Here is an 18,374-nt window from a genome sequence, read left to right on the forward strand (position 1 = left end):
TTTCATCTTGAAAATAATTAAAAAAACAATATTTTGGATCTGGTAATAACAGAAAAAAATTCAAGAATTTTCAATTTAGTACACCACCCACCACTTGAACACGGACTTAATGGACATCATACTCTTACTTTTTGCTATAATTTTACTCCATCAATTAGAATTGTAAGTCAATCATACACTAAAAAATATATGTATCATAAAGGGAACTACAGTAATATGAATAATTACTTTGATAAAATCAATTGGGATAAGCTCTTTGAAAACCTTAACACAGACGAGTGTTACAATAAATGGTTACAACATTATGATATGGCATGCACTCTATATATCCCGCAATCAAATATGAATAAAATCAAAAGAGCACCTTGGCTTAATAAAAAATTAGCAGCATTGATAAAGTTGAAAATAAAACTGTGGGTCAAGTGCAGAAATTCCAAATTTAGAAACCAAAACTAATTAAGGGAATACAAAAAAATCAATCAAGTCACAAAAAATAAAGTTGAAAAATCAGAGAGCAAGAGTAAAAAAAATCAACAATCAGAGAGTATGAAATTGTTCATAAAGCCAAAGAAAATCCTAAATTGATACACCAATATCAAAACAGTAAAACTAAAATCAATCAGAAAATAAGCGCTTTGGAAATGGAAGATTAAACAATATCTATAATTGAACCAGATATTACTAAAGTACTGAAAAATTTTTTCATTCAGCTTTTCAAAAAGAAAACGACAATGCACCAACATTTAATAAAGCATTACCTAAACCAATTGCCAATCCAGATATAAATATTGACACCGTTATTAATAAGTTAAGTAAATTGAATGTTAATAAATCTACCGGAGAGGACAAAGTGCACCCAAAAGTTTTAAAGGAATGTTTTAATAGTATTTCAACTTCATTGTCAATTATTTTTAATCGATCCTATTCAAGTGGCATAATTCCGAGATTATGGCAGTGTGCAAATATTATCCCTATATTTAAAAAAGGAGACAAATTGAAAGCAATAAACTACCGCCCTGTTTCATTACATCTGTTGTATGCAAATGGAGAGTATAATAAGAGACGCTTTGATGGAACATCTTGTTGAAAATTAGGTATCTCCATTTTACTTTATGAATGTCATTAAAAATGACATTCATAAAGTAAAATGGAGATACCCTTTAATAAACAACATATATCCAAAATTAGGAGGTCACAGTTGCACAAACAAAATGTTCGTATTTCTGAAGCAAGAATGCTTTACTTTACTAATAGGATTGTTAATAAATGGAACAGTCTAACCTATGACGTTGTTAACTCTATTAATTTAAATACTTTTAAAAAAAAACTCGAGGAACATGGGAAGGGCAATTCTAAATAAAAATTAGATTGTTATTATTTTGTAATATCACGAATTCCATTAGTATTTTTCACTACTGTTAAAGTCACGCAACTACAGTTGAGTGACTCATATTTTCATATGTACAGTTAACATTATTATTATTATTATTATTACTATTATTATTATCATTGTTATTATTATTATTATTATTATTATTATTATTATTATTATTATTATTATTATTATTATTATTATTATAGAAATATTTAAGTTCAAAAATGTAACAAAAATGTAAGAGGCACTGATGTACAAAATGGCAGACAACTACTTTGAGCTGACCCGAGAAAACTGCTTTGACTTGATGAAAGTACGTTTCCTGAATCCAAAAATGTAAAATTCGAAATCCAACTATTTTGTCCAAGAAAATAAATTTGATTTTAAGTGTTAACCATTTTGCACAAAATGGCAAAATGACAGCTTTTCAAATTATTTTATTTTTACAGCATTCAAAAACATTCTAAAACTAATATTTATTACTCCAAACATACAAGTATACATAACAAAGACAAAGGTGGATATTAAAAACTCTTCTAAAGACTAGATTCTTTACAAATGCTTGTTGTTGTAATCCACAACACAAGAAAGAAGCCTCTTTACATATTCTGGATGATGGTGATCTTGCTTGTACCTTTGCCAGTGTAAGCTTAAATGATGATGCATTGATTCTATTGCCTGCTCACTAAATCCCCAATGGAGTCTTTTTCATCTCAATGAATTGCTTCAGATGGAAGAAAACAGTATGAACCTTTAGGGTCACACTGATGTTCATAACTGCCAGGTATAAGTCTTTGGAGCGATCAATTTTTTCTGCAAAATCATCCTCAACGTTCATTTTAAAATTTGATGGCACCACAGACTCAAACTTTCGAAGGGCATCAATGATTCCAAAAACTTGAAAAGCAAACTCTGACTCTGCAATCCTTTGGAGGATGTCTATATTGTTGAGTAGCTTGTGGCAGGCATTCCCTGCAAACCGCCCACCATGATAAGGCTCTTGTTTGATGTGGATAGCTGAGGGCCATCTAAAAGCATCAGGCCAAACTTCTGTCAAGGCTTTATACATGTGGTTTACCACACTAAAAAGCAGATGGAGCTCCATTGGGGTTATAAGTTGCAAGATGAGTTTGTTTTCAGATCCAGACAACAATGGTGCATAGAACACATTGCCAAAAGACTTTGCCTTCCTAATGTCATTACCAGACTTACCAAACTCTTGATGGCAGGCAACAAGTGAGCCAAGTGTTCTCAATGATCCTGATTGGGAGAGATGCTTTGATTTACTGTCGCACCATAAGCAAGGGTGAGAACTTGCGTGGTTTTGCAGTCCACATATAATGTTGGCAAGTTTCATGTCACATGAGACAACAAAGTTGACTGAGTTGAAATTGATCATTGATAATATTTATCTCACATTTTCAAAGTTTTCTGGAAATTCCTCAGCTGTCTTTAGCTATCCTCTCAGCTAAAAGTTTTTTATGTGGTGATGACCTTGAATCATTTTGAGAATCAAGCTCAATGACACCTAGTGACACTTTAAGAAATCCTCAACCACCATCAATTCCTAACTTGACTAAATGGCTTTGGAAAATTCTTCGAGAAAGGAGTACTTCATTGAGAAGTTGGGCAAAATTCTTGCAATTCACAACAACATAGTCAGTGGAGTTGCCATTGCTTTCTGAAAAAACTGTGATGCTGGTTTGAGTAAAAAATTCAGACAGCTGTGCACCAATGGCCTCAAACTTAGCACGAAAATTTGGCTCCACAATCTTGGTGTCACTGACTCTGTTAATGGTTGGTGCCAATTTCTTTATGCCTAGATTTGACAATCCTGTATTCAACTGAACCTGGACAAGATCTTCAGTTTTGATTCTTGGCTCAGGAAAAAGGTGTCGTTTGAGCTTCCTAAAAAATGTAAACATTTTTAAATATCTTTAGTTCAAATTTAAAAATCATAATATGTGTAATTTCATACCTGTCTCAGAGTTTGACCAAAAGGTGGTCAAACTCTGAGAGGTTGACCACCTTTTGGGTGTAAAATTTTGACAGTACCTCCTGGAGTTGAAGGTTTGGAAGAGATTACTTGAGTTTCAATTTGTTCTGCAGCCAATGGATCTGCTGTATCTAACTGTTTTAGATTCTCTCTAAATTTGAATTGAGTGCACTGATGTGGCAGACCTCTTCCAACAAGACTCAAGCAATCACCACATCGTTGAGGAGTATTGTCTTCCTCAGGTTTGGAGCACCTTAAAGGGTTGTTCTCATTCAGCTTTAGATGACCAACTTAACAAATGGGACAGTTGCAATCTTGATACCTTGTTGCTGGCTCGACTTTTACTGAAGAGAAACCAAATAAAGGTGTAAAAGCAACATCTTTTCCTTCACTAAAATCAAGATTTGTATGGTAGTGTTTGAAGATTTTTTCAGCAAGGAATTGAGTCAACTCACGTGAGCACTTCTTCATGCAGATTACACAAACAGATTTCCGACAATCTTCGTGATTTTTTGCAAAATTAGGCATTTTAAAAGTTCTTGTACACATATGACATGTGAAAAACTGCTTTCAAACTGTACACTAGATACCAGCAATTTTTTGTATTAGTTTGCTTAAAGCTAAAGCTTAAAAATTATTTATGTTTCATTAAATATAAAAAAAACGCTGAAAAATGTTTTACACTCATTTAAAAAATTAATTAAACATGACCGCCCAAGTTTTTGTTTCATAGTAAATTATATGTAAAAAATTTTAATTAAAATAAGATATAATCAAAAAGACCTGGAACTTTCAAATTTTGCACATAATAGTTTTATGGTCTATTTAAGTTACTCCCGCTTGAAGCAATAGATTTTTCTGAAAAAAGTTAAAAATCACTGGTGTCTATGTACTTTCTTAAATTTACACAATTCTATTTAAGCAATATTTTGACATAAAAAAATAATTTAAATGTTTTATTTTTTTAAGTTAAAAATAGCGAAGTCATTAAGCCATCTAATAAAGGTTTACACATTTTAAACGTATATCTTTAAAACTAGCTTACACAAAAACATTTTGTATTACTAGCAAAAGTAAGACTTATTTGAATATTATTTATTTTTTAAATTTTTTTCTTAATTAGAGTACAAAGCTTTTATTTAAAAACAAGTTGCTTTTAATGCCCTCCTTGATAAGTAAAAAATGGCAAAACTCTCTAATGAATTTAAATCAGTGATAAATTGTGAAAGTTATGGCTAAATTAAAAAACTACTTTTTTTTGTTTAAATATAATTTTTTATGCATTTTTGAGAACAAATCTTGTTTATGTTTTTTTCTAGAATGGTTTGAACGTACAAAAAGTTAAAACAGGGAGGAAAGAAATCTTATTCAAATAACCAAGGAAATGATAGATGCCTGCAATTCTGTTTTAAGTAAAGAAATGTCCATAAACCAGGCATCCAAAGATTTTAGGTGTGACAGAAGAGTTTATTCAAAATGAGTAAAAGGTGAGCTATCTATTTGACGCTTATCCAGAACGAAAAACAGTTTTAATATCACAGCAGGAAAAAGAGCTGTCAGAATGCCTTATTTTATTGGCTGATCGGGACCGATGTTTCACAAGAGATGAGGTAAAAGATCTAATTCAAGATTTTATTAAAGCAAACAATATTGATACACTTTTTATAGATTGTTTACCAAGTAAAGACCGGTGGCATGCTTTTTTGTTCATCACTGACCCAAAGGAACAAAATGTGTTAGCAAAACAAAGTGCTGATAGAGTGTCTCAGAGCATTGGTGGCTCAGGTCGTGAGCAAATTACTATAAATGCATGCTCTGCTAGCAAAATGATATTGCCACCATATGTAATCTACAAAGGAAAAAATTTGTATATGGACTGGGTTAAAGGTGGCCCTAATGGAGCTGTTTATATTACTAGTAATAAGGACTGGATGGAGTGTCCTCATTTTTTGGAATGGTTTCAAAATATATTTTTAATGTATTCAAAGCACCTTGCAAACTGCACACATGTACTTATATTTGATGGCCACATTTCTCATATTAGCTTCTTACTTATTGATTTAGCAAAAAAAAATGTTATTCTTCTACGTATTCCTGCGAATCTTACCCATCTTCTTCAACCTTTAGATATATCTGTTTTTCGATCCGTAAAAAGTAAATGGCTAAGTTTACTTCTAAAATATGCAAGAACACATAATGGACTAGTCTCAAAGAAACATTTTCTAGAATTACTAAGCACCCTTTTTCAGAGTTCTTTTACTGTGGAACAAATCAAAAGTGGTTTTAAAGGAACTGGCATTTTCTCTCTAAACAAGGCTGCTAGTGACACACACTTGTTTAATCGATATTTTCAGTTACCAGTAAAGAAACCTACATTCACCACTAATCACCTCACAAGATCATGTTCAATGCCTAACCTTCAAAGCATTTCTATTAATGATACTTCCCTTTCAACATCAATATTATCTGCTTCATTGTTACCTATTTCTACATCATCTTCAGAAGGCTCGTCTATCAAAGATTTTTTTCTAAAAGAATTACAGTCAAAAAGTGCAGAGAGCTCTTATCGTAGAAGATCTGCTTAGGTTATTAGGTTTCACTATGGTGATATTAATATAAGAAGCATGTTTAAAATGAACAAGAGAAGAAGCTTCAAAAAAAAAACAAGAAAAAAAAAAAAGTTAAAGAAAAAAATAGATAAAACAAAGAGTTCCTAGAGATAAAAATAATAGTGATTATGATGACAAAAATGACACTATAAGTCCTAATTATGGTGTCCATGGAGATAGAGGTGATCAGTGGGTATGCTGTGATGATTGTGACATTTGGTAACATGTAAAATGTACTGTAATAACCAAACTAGATGATATTAAAGTCATGATGTTAAAGTCAAGATGATGTTAAAGTGTTGCAATTGCTATGAGCCTATGTAAAAAATCAAGCTTAAAAAATTTTATTGTTAATTTTTCTTTTTTATTTGTTTGATGCAACTTTTACTGCTACTACTAGTTACTTAATGTAATTATCTATAGGTGTCAGCATGATTTTCTGATGTTTCAGATATAACACTTTAAGACTATGTGCTAACTCCAAACTTAAGTATGTTTATACTTATGTAAAATGAGAACATTTTTGGAAAATATTGCACTGACTAGAGCCTAGGAACAAAAATACCCCAATATGTTTGCCCCCTACCCCAATCATAATGGCAATGAAGCAATAAAATATTTTTATACTACGTTATAATATAATTAAATTCATTAACAGGTTTTCAATTTCATATAATAATCATTTAGTGTTTGAAAGTTATGATCAAGTAAAATATACAACCTCCTCATATTGGGGAGGGTGAGAATCTCACATGATCATAACTTTTTATTACTAAAAGACTATAAGATCAAATTTAAAACCTGTTGATAAACTTAAATGTGTTATAAGATAGTAGAAAAATATTTTTATTGGTTCATTGCCCCCAACTATGGGGCAATGGTGTCAAAATTTTGGGGTATTTCAGTTCCAGGCTCAAGTCACAATATTTTCCAAAATATTCTCATTTGATATTTGGATGAATATACTAAAGCTCAAAGCTTGCACAATGCCTAAAAGTGTACAATCTGAAACGCCAAAAAAATCCTGTTTGCCCAAATTGCCAGTGTTTACTACTATATAGCTGTTAATTCTGTATAAAAAGTTGTTCACCTTTATTCAAAAATGTGTTTTTTTTTTTATATTAAAATGATTTTAGTTTTAGATTTTCTAATATTAGTTTATTGCTTAGAAAGTAACTGAAACAAAATAAAAAATTTCTAATAATTGGAGATAGTAGTGATCATTTAAGTAGAGATAAATGGAGTAAATGGGTGTGTTATTGGATATTTGACATTTTATACAAAGCCAAATGCATTTTAACTACATAAAGAGATGATATTTAAGTTATCAAATGGAAACCTACTTGTTTTGAGTTTTAAAAAATTACAGTATTTGAAAATGCTGCTTCTAAAAATTTTATTCACATTATTTAAACCTTAAATAATTCAAAAACTTTATAGACACTGCACTGCCAATTAAAACTATTATGATACATTAGCTTCACCATGATAATAGTTTTGTGTGCAATAATGTTTTTTCATACAGAGATTTACTTTTTGTATTGCGGCTGATATATTCGAAATTGTTCTTATGATTTATATACACTTATTTTATTCACACATATCATATCTGAAAAAAAACAACTGTGAATATTAAATATGTAAATTATAGAAATATGTAAATATAGAAATGTGAAAAAAATAGAAACTTTTAAATCTAGAAATGTGTAAAATATAGAATACCTGAAGCCCATACAATAACTGAGAACTCTCCTTCAAATGTTTTAATCTGAACCTTTTTTCTTGACCATTTACGAGGAACGTCGATATCATTACTGTCCTCGTTATCAAGATTGGTAGTAGTCAATTTATTTTTTACCTTGATTTTGGGTTTTGATTTTTTATTATTTTTTCGTTTAATACCTGATTTTTCAGGGGTTTGTTGTATCGCTGCTTCAGTTGAAATTTCTTGCCCTTCCCCAACTAAAGGTATATCAACTAAAGAATCTTCAAAGAACCCATCTGAAACTGTTTCATTCCCACCTAAATGAGAATTAGGTTGCAGTGCTATCAAAGGTTGATTATAAAAATTCTCATCAATGATGCTAAGATTGTCTTCATCGACAGAAAGAAAAGAATTACTTTCAACTCCATCGATCGTTAAATCGTCAGCCATTTTTTTACGGCATTAATTTAGGTCCAATAGGACCGGAACTTTAAGCCCATTCATTTTCTATCATTTCGATACTAATTCTATCATTTCGATAATAATTCATATTTTGGGGCAAAGCACGCGTAGTTTTTTATATAAAAAAGTGAGAATAATCCAACCGCTAAATTTTTGAAACAAATGATTTACAATATGACAAGTTTGACCTTTAATAAGTATAAAGAATATAGAGCATAACTACAAGTTCTACCCTTCCTCCCCCTACTCCTGCAAGTGCCGCCGAGAGGGGGAGGGGGAAAAAAGGATCAGTTTGTCCCGGGCGGCAGATATCCAAGGGACGCCAAATAAAAAGAAGGTACCTTAAAAGAGAAAAAAAAATCCTTTATCTATAATACAGGGAAATTTTGATAAATAAGGGCGCCAATCAGGGTTGCTGTACCAGGCGGCGTGACGGCTCTCTGTGGCCCTGACCCCAGCTAGACTTTTATCACTTTTAAATCTTTAAGAGTGACTCTATTAAAATCTGACAAGCTGAAGCTGTTTCTCAAGAAATTATAACACTATGGCTGATATATCATTTATTTTATATATATATATATATATATATATATATATATATATATATTTATATATATATATATATATATATATATTTATATATATATATATATATATATATATATATATATATATATATATATATATATATATATATATATATATATATATATATATGTATATATATATATATATATATATATATATATATATATATATATATATATATATATATATATATATATATATATGTATATATATATATATATATATATATATATATATATATATATATATATATATATATATATATATATATATATATATATATATATATATATATATATGTATATATATATATGTTAATGATTTTTACCCCTCAATTACAGCAGAAATTTTAGATAAAACAATAGAATTTGGAAAAACCCACACTGAAATTACAGACGACACTATTCGTCTAATTAAATATTGCAGAAAAACTTTACTCTATTTCAATAATGAGACGTGGAAGAAAAAAACCACGCACGAATGCTTTGATGTAACAATGGGAAGTTACGAGGAAGCAGAAATTTGCGAATTTGTAGACTTATATATTTTAAATTCCCTAGCTAAAATAGTTTATTTTAATCAATTAGGCTTGTACCGCGATGATGGCATAATAATAATGCAAAAAATATCAGTGCCTCAACTTGACAAAGTCAGAAAAAATATTATCGAAATTTTCAAAAACATTGGCTTCCAAGTTGAGATAAACATTAATTTAAAAATTGTGAATTTTCTTGATGTCACATTTAACCTCTCAGAAAATTCTTATAGGCCTTATAATAAACCTAATGATGAATTATCGTATATTAATATAAATTCGAATCATCCCCCTCAAAACTTAAAACAAGTTCCCATTTCAATTAACAATAAACTTAATCAAAACTCCTCTAATGAAAATATTTTTAACTCTTCCAAACGCGTGTATGAAAATGCTCTTAAAAAAAGCGGATTTAAAAATTTCGAGCTAAAATTTGAAACAAAAATTGCAAAAAAGCGAAATAGAAATAGAAATATAATTTGGTTCAACCCTCCGTACAGCAAAAATGTTTCAACAAACATTGGAGAAGCGTTTTTAAAATTAGTTGACAAACATTTCTCTTCCTCTAATAAATTGCACAAAATTTTTAACAGAAACACTATTAAAGTAAGCTATAGCTGTACAAAAAATATTGAAAGAATTATAAAAGGCCATAATTTTGCATTGATTAATAAAAATGAATTTCTCAAAGAAAAAAATACTGAAAATTGTAACTGCAAGCTGCCCTATGAATGGCAAATGCTTATCAAAAAATATTATTTACGAATGCATTGTTTCCTCGCAAAACAACCCTGATAAACATTATATTGGCTTAACCGAGGGCAAATGGAAAAAACGTTATGCCGATCACAAACAATCTTTTAAACATAAAAAATACTCAAAAGAGACTATGCTGTCTAAATATATTTGGCAACTAAAAGAAAAAAATATTAATTTTAAATTAAGCTGGTCTATCCTAAAAACTGCGCTTGCCTATAACAACATTTCCAAAAAATGTATACTATGTTTACAAGAAAAATTTGAAATTATTACTCATTTAGATCAAGAAAATTTACTGAATAAAAAATCAGAATTAATTTCTTGATGCAGTGATATAGATATTAATTAGATAGATATTATCTATACGTTAAATTTTTTTATGGTAGTACTTTTGTTATTACTTGTTTTTTATTGTAATGTTTACGCGAGTTTTTTTAATTTTGGTATAGTTTAAGATCTGAAAGTTTATTTATAATTACTTACGTTTCAAGTGTTTTTTATTATCGACAGTTCTCAAAATGTAACCGATAAAACATTACCCAAAGTAGAAGAAAAAGAGGAAACTCTTAAAGATGATAATAATGTTAACAAAAGCTTGTCATGCGAATTAGACCAAACAAATTTAAAAGAATGTGATTTTAAAGAAGAAGAAAAACGATATGATATTGACGAACTCTTGCGTGGAAATCAAGAATTATCACCACATGAAATATACAAAATGTTTACGAAGATACATTGTCAATTTCCCATAACATTAAAACAAGGTTGCAAACGCGCTTGTAAAGAAGAATATTTACAAATTGGATATTTCTACAGCAAAAGTGAAGACGCAGTCTACTGCATATACTTTTTTTCTAAATACACTTTATTTCTAAAGCAGGATAAACAAAAATCTTTGGGAGCTTTTGTTATCCGTGGATATAAGGAATGGCACAATGTTTTAGAGAAACAAAAACTACATATAGGCAATAGATACCATAAAGAAGCTATCGAACAAGCTAATAGCATTTGTTGTCGTTTTGAAGATCCAAGACAAACCATTCCATTACAAAGCGATAGCACTTTAGAAAACCGACAACAAATGTACCCGTACATTGTTGAAACATTAGGTAGAATAGTGCATTTGATGGGGAAACAAGGACTTGCATTTCGTGGAACTTATGAAAAGTGTATGGAAAACTCAAACCAAAAAGGTAATCCTGGAAACTTTCTTACAATTGTGCAAGAAATAGCTCACTATAACGCTGAACTTAATGCACATATACAAACACCACTATGCAAAGATGTCAGGTACCTTGGCCCCAATAGTCAAAATGAACTAATTGATATAATTAGAAAGAAATATATACAAGAGCGACTAATTAATGAAATCAAAGCTGCAAATCACCATTCAATTTTAGCAGACGAGGTAACAACTGCAAACCAACAAATTCAATCAGTATGTATGAGATACGTAAACGGAGAAATTAGAGAAGTATTTCTTGACTTTTTGAATCTTGACAGGTTAACAGGCAAACGTATTGGGGAAAGTTTGATGAAATTTTATAGCGAAAGTGGAGTTGATCTTAGTTCTTGTAGAGGCCAGTGCTACGATGGCGCACCAACCATGTAATCTGTAAAAAAAGGTGTTGCCAGCTATATTTTAAAAGGATCACCAAAAGCAATTGCAACACATTGTAGCTCACATAATTTGAATTTATCAATTGCAACATCAAAAATACCAATCATTGATTAGTTCCTAAAAATAGATAAAGAAAATTTCTTTTGATGCGCAACCATAAGTAATTCAGTTTTTCGTTGTTTTCTCAAAATCAATTTACTGGGACTTAAAGCCTTTTGCAAATAGGCCCCTCTTGTTGTTCTGACTCCATAAATTTACTAACAGAAACCCTTGTCCTCATTGACAATTATTTATGGTATTATAAAGCAATAAAGAAGTTGGTAGTGAAATACTTTGTTTTAAGGTCAGGATTAAGAAGTGTTGAAAATTTTTTTTATAGTTTTCTAGGTTAGCAAAAACTTTTCGAACAAGACAAATAATATAAACTGGGTTTATGTTTATGAATCGTTTATGAATAGGTTGAAAGTTATTTTTTTTGAAAAATTTTTCTAATACACTACAAGATTTTTTATAAATAATAAAATAACGCTAGATTTAAAAAATTTTTGAATAAAAGTTATTTTAAGAAGTCCGAATTGACCCTAAATACAAAAGAGATTCAATTATTATCTAAACAAAATTTTTTCAAAAGTATGTCAAACTGGTACTCAAAAAAAGTAAATTTATAAAAATTTCAAAAATAATAATTTTCAGTCATTCATTCATGCAGTCATTGTTTCTTTTAATAAAATTTTAAAAAAATAAGTTTTTGATAGTTTTTTTAGGTATTTTAGCTCAAGTGCTTTTTATTTGTCATGTTTTTATAAAAAAAATTTCAATTTGTATTAAATTTTACTTCTTTAGGGTACCATTGATATTGACCTTAACGCACAATGCAGAGTTGCTTTAAAGAACTTGTTTTAACTTCTTGACGACCAAAAACCAACTAGGGGAAAGGCGTCTATGATGGCATACTTAACTTTGAAGCTTCATTATACAGTATCCTGAGAGACCAATAATAAAAGTTTTGATATGGATACATTCCTTGTTTCATGTAGAACAATAATAACCCTCGGAGTTATTATTGTTCTACATGAAACAAGGAATTATCAATTTTGTTTTTTTATAAGTTATTCCTATTTTAAAAAAAAAGCATGTGGATGGGGCTGGTAAGAATCAAGGGTAACTTAATGATTTCATTTAACTTTAGAGTCTTCCCTCAGAAAAGCCAGAAATTACTTGGAACCATCCTAATTTACCATTTCACACTACACAGCATTGTAAAGTTTTGCGCATGCGCATAGGATATATTACGTTTTATGTATTTTTTGAACCAAAAAATAAACTTTTAGAGCATCTCTTTTGTTTTACTTTACTTAAAAATAAGTTTTTCTAATAACGTATTTTCTTTTCATTTAAATATTTTCTTTTCTTGCAACACACCTAACTCGTCAGTATTCCATCATGGGAAGAAGTCATCATTTTCATTAAAACAACCTGTGTCTGCCTTGTTCAAAAGATAAAATTAAAGTAAGTATTCCTCTAAATGCACAAAACTTGAATATAAAATGCATGAAAATTCCCTTTCTGCACAGTTAATAATAAAATCACAATCTTAAATATATGAAGGGAATAAAACTACAACAGCACATCCCGAAATCGATTTTTGTTGATTATAAAAACAATATTTCTGCAAAAGGGATGTATTTTCTATAAAACTGATGTAAAGTCAGTATAGTCATGTAGGTCTAACCGCTTTTACACCAAAACCAATTTTTATGGAAATATGACCGGTATGCTATCAAAGGCGCTGTCCCATCATAAGCGCCTTTCTCCTATGTTTAAAAACATTTTTAACTTAATTGGTTTATAATGAAAAAGTTATTATTATAAAGAAAACACCAACTATTGTTCAAAAATATATAAAAACTTTACCAAGGATAACTGAAAAAGGGTAATCATAAAAACTATACAATAAAAACCATTATGTATTTACTCACATATTTTGAGGTTTGATTCTATTTTTGTCAAAGGTCAAGTCTGTAACTAATTATTTAAACGGAAAAAAAGTCTAATAATAAAATGAAATAATAAATGACTTAAAATGCAATCAATACAAAGATAACATTTTATTTTGTTTTTTCTAGTTTTAAAGGTAAAATAAGAACATGAAAATGATTACATAAGTCAGAATAACAGAGTATCAATTTTTTCTTAGGAGATATAATAGACTAGCCAGAGGAGAACGAAGCCAAAAATTGTTTAAAATCGTGGTAATATAATTATTCTAGTGGCAAGTCAAAATGGCGCCTTTACGATGAAAAAGTTAAACTTTGAAATATTGTTCGCAACTTTTGAATCTGTAATCGACTTATATAACTTTCTTAAATGTTAACTGGATAAGTTTTTAACTATTGTTCCAAATATCAAGAAGTAATTCCAGCAAAAATTACGATCTACGTAAGTTATTCGTTTTTTCAATACCTCGATATTAGGTATTCTAGCAGTCAAAAATACGTCATCATCTTTGCCACAAATAGCTGCTATTTTGTAGTGTTGTGACCAAAACTAAAAATCGTAACTAACTCAACTAAAAAAACCGTAACTAAAACTAGTCGACTAACTTTTTAGTATAACTTAAATTAGTCGACTAATGTTTTAGTTAACTAAAATTAGTCGACTAACATTTTAGTTAACTAAATTACCCGACTAACTTTTTAGTCTAACTAAAAATAGTCGACTAACTTTTTAGTTAATTCAAATTAGTCGACAAAATTTTTATTCTAAATAATACTAGCATGGGTGCCGATAGCCTTTACGCCGCCTGGGACAGAAAACCAGGTCAGCGCCCCTATTTCTCAAAATTTCCTTATATTTTCAGTGAATGACCTTTTTATTTTTAGATACCTTCTTTTTCTTTGGCTCCCTTTGGATATCTTCTGCCTTGGACAAACTGTCCCTTCCGCCAAACTTGTTCATTTAATATTTTATTTTATATATTAATAATATATAAAACATATTATTAATATATTATATATACAATTGATATATTAATGATATATTTTAGCTAAATAAAAAGTTGACAAGTATTCAGGGCCGCCGAGAAGAGGGGGGGGGGGGAGGGACAGTTTGTCGCAGGCGGCAAATGTCCAAGGGGCGCCGAAGAAAAAGAGTTTTTTTCAAAAATTCTGATAGAAACGGGATCATGAACTTTAATTAGAACTCTATCAGAATTTTAGAAAAAAGTTTGTTAATACATGATCATTGAACAGCAAAATACCGTAAAAATAAAAAAAACATCAAAATACTTTTTTTCGGTTCCAGAAATTTAACGAGATACCGGCGTGAAGAAGTGGGGTGGTTGTTTGTGAAGGTGTGTGACACCCCGTCAATTAACTTTTAGCTCATTTAGTTGGCAAAGTTGAATTTTTTATATAAGTCAGTCAGGAAATGTAGGCCTTTCAATTTTAAAAAGCGAGGACTTTCATTTTCTTTTCCAGTCAGCAACAATTTTAATGGCGCTCTTGACGTGATGCCAACTTGCGCTGGCCGTGTAAGCTAAAGAGGTGGTTACAACCATTTTAAAAATGAAACATCTTTAAAAATGCAATTTATTAAAAAATAAATTATTTAAGTTGGCTCAAAAATTATATAAAATCCCTAAGTATGACTATTACACAAAAATAATTTTTATAAATCTAAATTTTTTTAATTTTTATGTTCTTTATTATAATATTTATGATACAGATACAAAAATATATAAAAAAAGAAAAGTTAACAAGTCAAGATATCGTTAAGAAATAAAGAATAAAAATAAATATAAAGAACGCCGATACTCAAAGAAGACCATCAGGTCTTGTCACAGAGAAACCGCTATTGAAAAAATTAGAACGTTTTTTTTTTTTAAAGGTTATTTCCTTTTATTAGGGTGTTTACGGTTTGCATCAGTCAAATTACCATAGACCAGGTGAATAAAAATGAGCAACTGCTTTTACTCAGTAATTGTTCAGCTTTACGTGAATAAAAAGTTAAATAAAATTGGTAAAGTTTTTATTCACGTAAAGCTGACCAATTACTGAGTAAAAGCAATTGCTCATTTTTATTCACCCGGCCTTATGTCTTCCGAACAGCTGACTCATGCAAACAATGATGTCCATAATTTACTAGATAAATCACTTGCTTTTAAGAGTTTTTCAAGTTTTTTAAGAGAAAAAGTTTTCAATTTATAATTAAACTATATGTAATAATAAAAATAATTATGTGAAACAAATTTATAAAATATAGATGGTGCAATACTTTTAAGAGTTGTGTTTTGCGCCGGAACTAAATTTGAATTTCCTTTATATGACACCTCCAATCATTTTTTGATGTTAAGAACTCGTAAATTAGTTAGTTCTACATTTTTAAAACGCTAATATATTCATTTACGACAATCAGATTGTAAAATTTAGACAATTAGAGTTTTTTATTAAATTTACATTGTTTATTAAATATATGTTAAATTATTTACTTTTATTTTTATTTCAAAAATTGTAAAAAATAAATTAACTAATTATGTATTCGGTATAGTGGCGGATTACTTATTAGGTAAACTAAGCAGTTGACTAAGGCCTGCTTGAAAAAGAGGCTCGTAATTTTAATCTGAAACAAATATAAAAAGTATACAAATATATACTGTATTAAATAAAAAATAAAAAAATAAATTAAATAGCATATAATAGTTGAATATTTTTGTTACTAATATTGTTTAATATAAGTAATTTTATGATTTGATTTAAACAGAAAAAATGATTTATCAATCTAAAACTTACAAAAAAAATTTGGTAGTGAAATGCCTAAATTTATGGGCCATGACATGACATTTTTGTGGAGAAGGGGGCGAAACTACCAAAAAAAGCAAATGATAAAAAAAGTCCTTTGAAAAGACCCTCAGTTGTCATCAAAAGAGGCCCTTGAAATATCTCTGCCTAAGATCTGAAATGCTTTAATCCGCCATTGATTCTGTATGAAATTAATTAAAATATCAGCTGTTTTAACCAAGTTATTCTGCTAAAAAACCGATTTTTATTTAATTTAGTAAAATAACATTTGGGGCAATACATGTACAGACAAAACATTTTAATTACCTATTTTTCACAAATTATATATAGTTTTTGGTATTTCTGAAAAATAAAAGATTTTTAATGAATGTCTTGAAATTGATTTGATTGTGATAACTTCATCAAGTTTCTCAGCGCAACAAATTTTATGGAATGTCCTTGTTCTTCTAAACAATATCTATAAATATATTTTAAAAAATTAAATTATTAAATTATGTCAAACAATAATACGTTTTCTCCAAATCATAACGGTGGCAAAACCAGTTTAAGTTTTTCATCCATTCAAAAAAAAATTGAAATTGATACACAGTTCATTGAGGAAACTACTAAAACGACTTACGAATATTACTCAATTGAAAACGGTAAAAACATTAGCAAGCTTTAATCAAGTAAGTGTTTTACTTTCAGGCGATACTTATGTAACATGTTCTTTAATTATTCCAAGTATAAAGTATCTTGAGAAGCAACTAAATAAGAAAATAAGTGAAACCCCACCTTTAATTATGCTTTTAAAATTGCATTTGTTAGAATCTTTAAAAACTTACAAAGACTCATATGATTTAGAGAACGATTCGTTTTTATTATGTGCCACTTTTTTGGATCCAAACTATAAAAGTTTTCAATGCTTTGAAAAAAATGAGAAAAAAAATATTTAAAATACGTGAAGGAATTTTTGTCGGATTTTTACCTGACAAAAAAAGTTTGTAAAATAATTCCAGTTAAAAAGGTGACAATCAAATCAAAAAAGTTTAAGTTTTTTAATCATTTGACGATGAAGATGATGATTGAGGAAATGATAGTGACAAAACAATAAGTTTAGATTTAAAAAAAGAAATTAGTGGTTATATAAAATTATCAGTACATGATCAAAATGTTTTACACTTTTGGCATCAAAATCAACATGTGTTTCCACCCAGCAGACAAAAATACGTTTTTAAAACGTTTTAAATACGCATATGGAATTCGCTCCTAATACGTCTTTTTATAGTTTAGAACGCAAATCTGAGAACACGTATCGAAAAGTTGTTAATAATGCGTTTTAAAAATACGCGTGTTATCCCAAGTAAAAAAACGTATTTTAAACGTTTTTCAGAACTTACATAAGGTGTCTAAAATGCGTTATTTTTTAGTATAGAACCCAAATCTAAAAATACGTGTTTTAAAGATGTATTTTAAACCGCTAAATTTAGCAGTTTAGCAATATTTATAAACATTGTGTCTTTTTATTAAATTCAAACCATAAAACGACAAATAAATTTTTAGTTTGAATTTAAAATTTCTGATAAAACAATATATACAGTAAATTATATATATATATATATATATATATATATATATATATATATATATATATATATATATATATATATATATATATATATATATACATATATATGTAAATATTTTATAATAGATTATATATATGTATTACATAATGAATACGCTACATGCTGAATTTCTAATTAGCGAAACAATTAAACATTACAATAGGAACAATTCACCTGTATACCTATGCTCTTTAGATGTAGAAAAAGCTTTTGATAGCTGCAACTGGAATATCCTATTTGATAAATTATATTTCGATAAAAAATTACCACTCTGTATAGTTAACACTATCTCTTCGTTATATAACAATAGTAGTGCAA

The 18,374-nt window shown here is 29.0% G+C and overlaps 1 protein-coding gene across 1 annotated transcript in view; it reads right to left on the reverse strand.

Annotated features, from left to right (window-relative positions):
- LOC105850423 (transcriptional repressor protein YY1) overlaps window positions 1-8,187 on the reverse strand; it is a 36,453-nt gene extending 28,266 nt beyond the window's left edge. Inside the window, exon 1 of the mRNA XM_065806291.1 lies at window positions 7,703-8,187. Within this exon, the coding sequence (XP_065662363.1) occupies window positions 7,703-8,135 (433 nt within the window). The 5' untranslated portion in view covers window positions 8,136-8,187. The remainder of the gene's footprint in view (window positions 1-7,702) is intronic.
- Window positions 8,188-18,374: the final 10,187 nt, after the last annotated feature.

The sequence above is a fragment of the Hydra vulgaris genome, chromosome 09, assembly GCF_038396675.1.
Source record: "Hydra vulgaris chromosome 09, alternate assembly HydraT2T_AEP".
In the NCBI taxonomy this organism is placed as follows: domain Eukaryota; kingdom Metazoa; phylum Cnidaria; class Hydrozoa; order Anthoathecata; family Hydridae; genus Hydra; species Hydra vulgaris.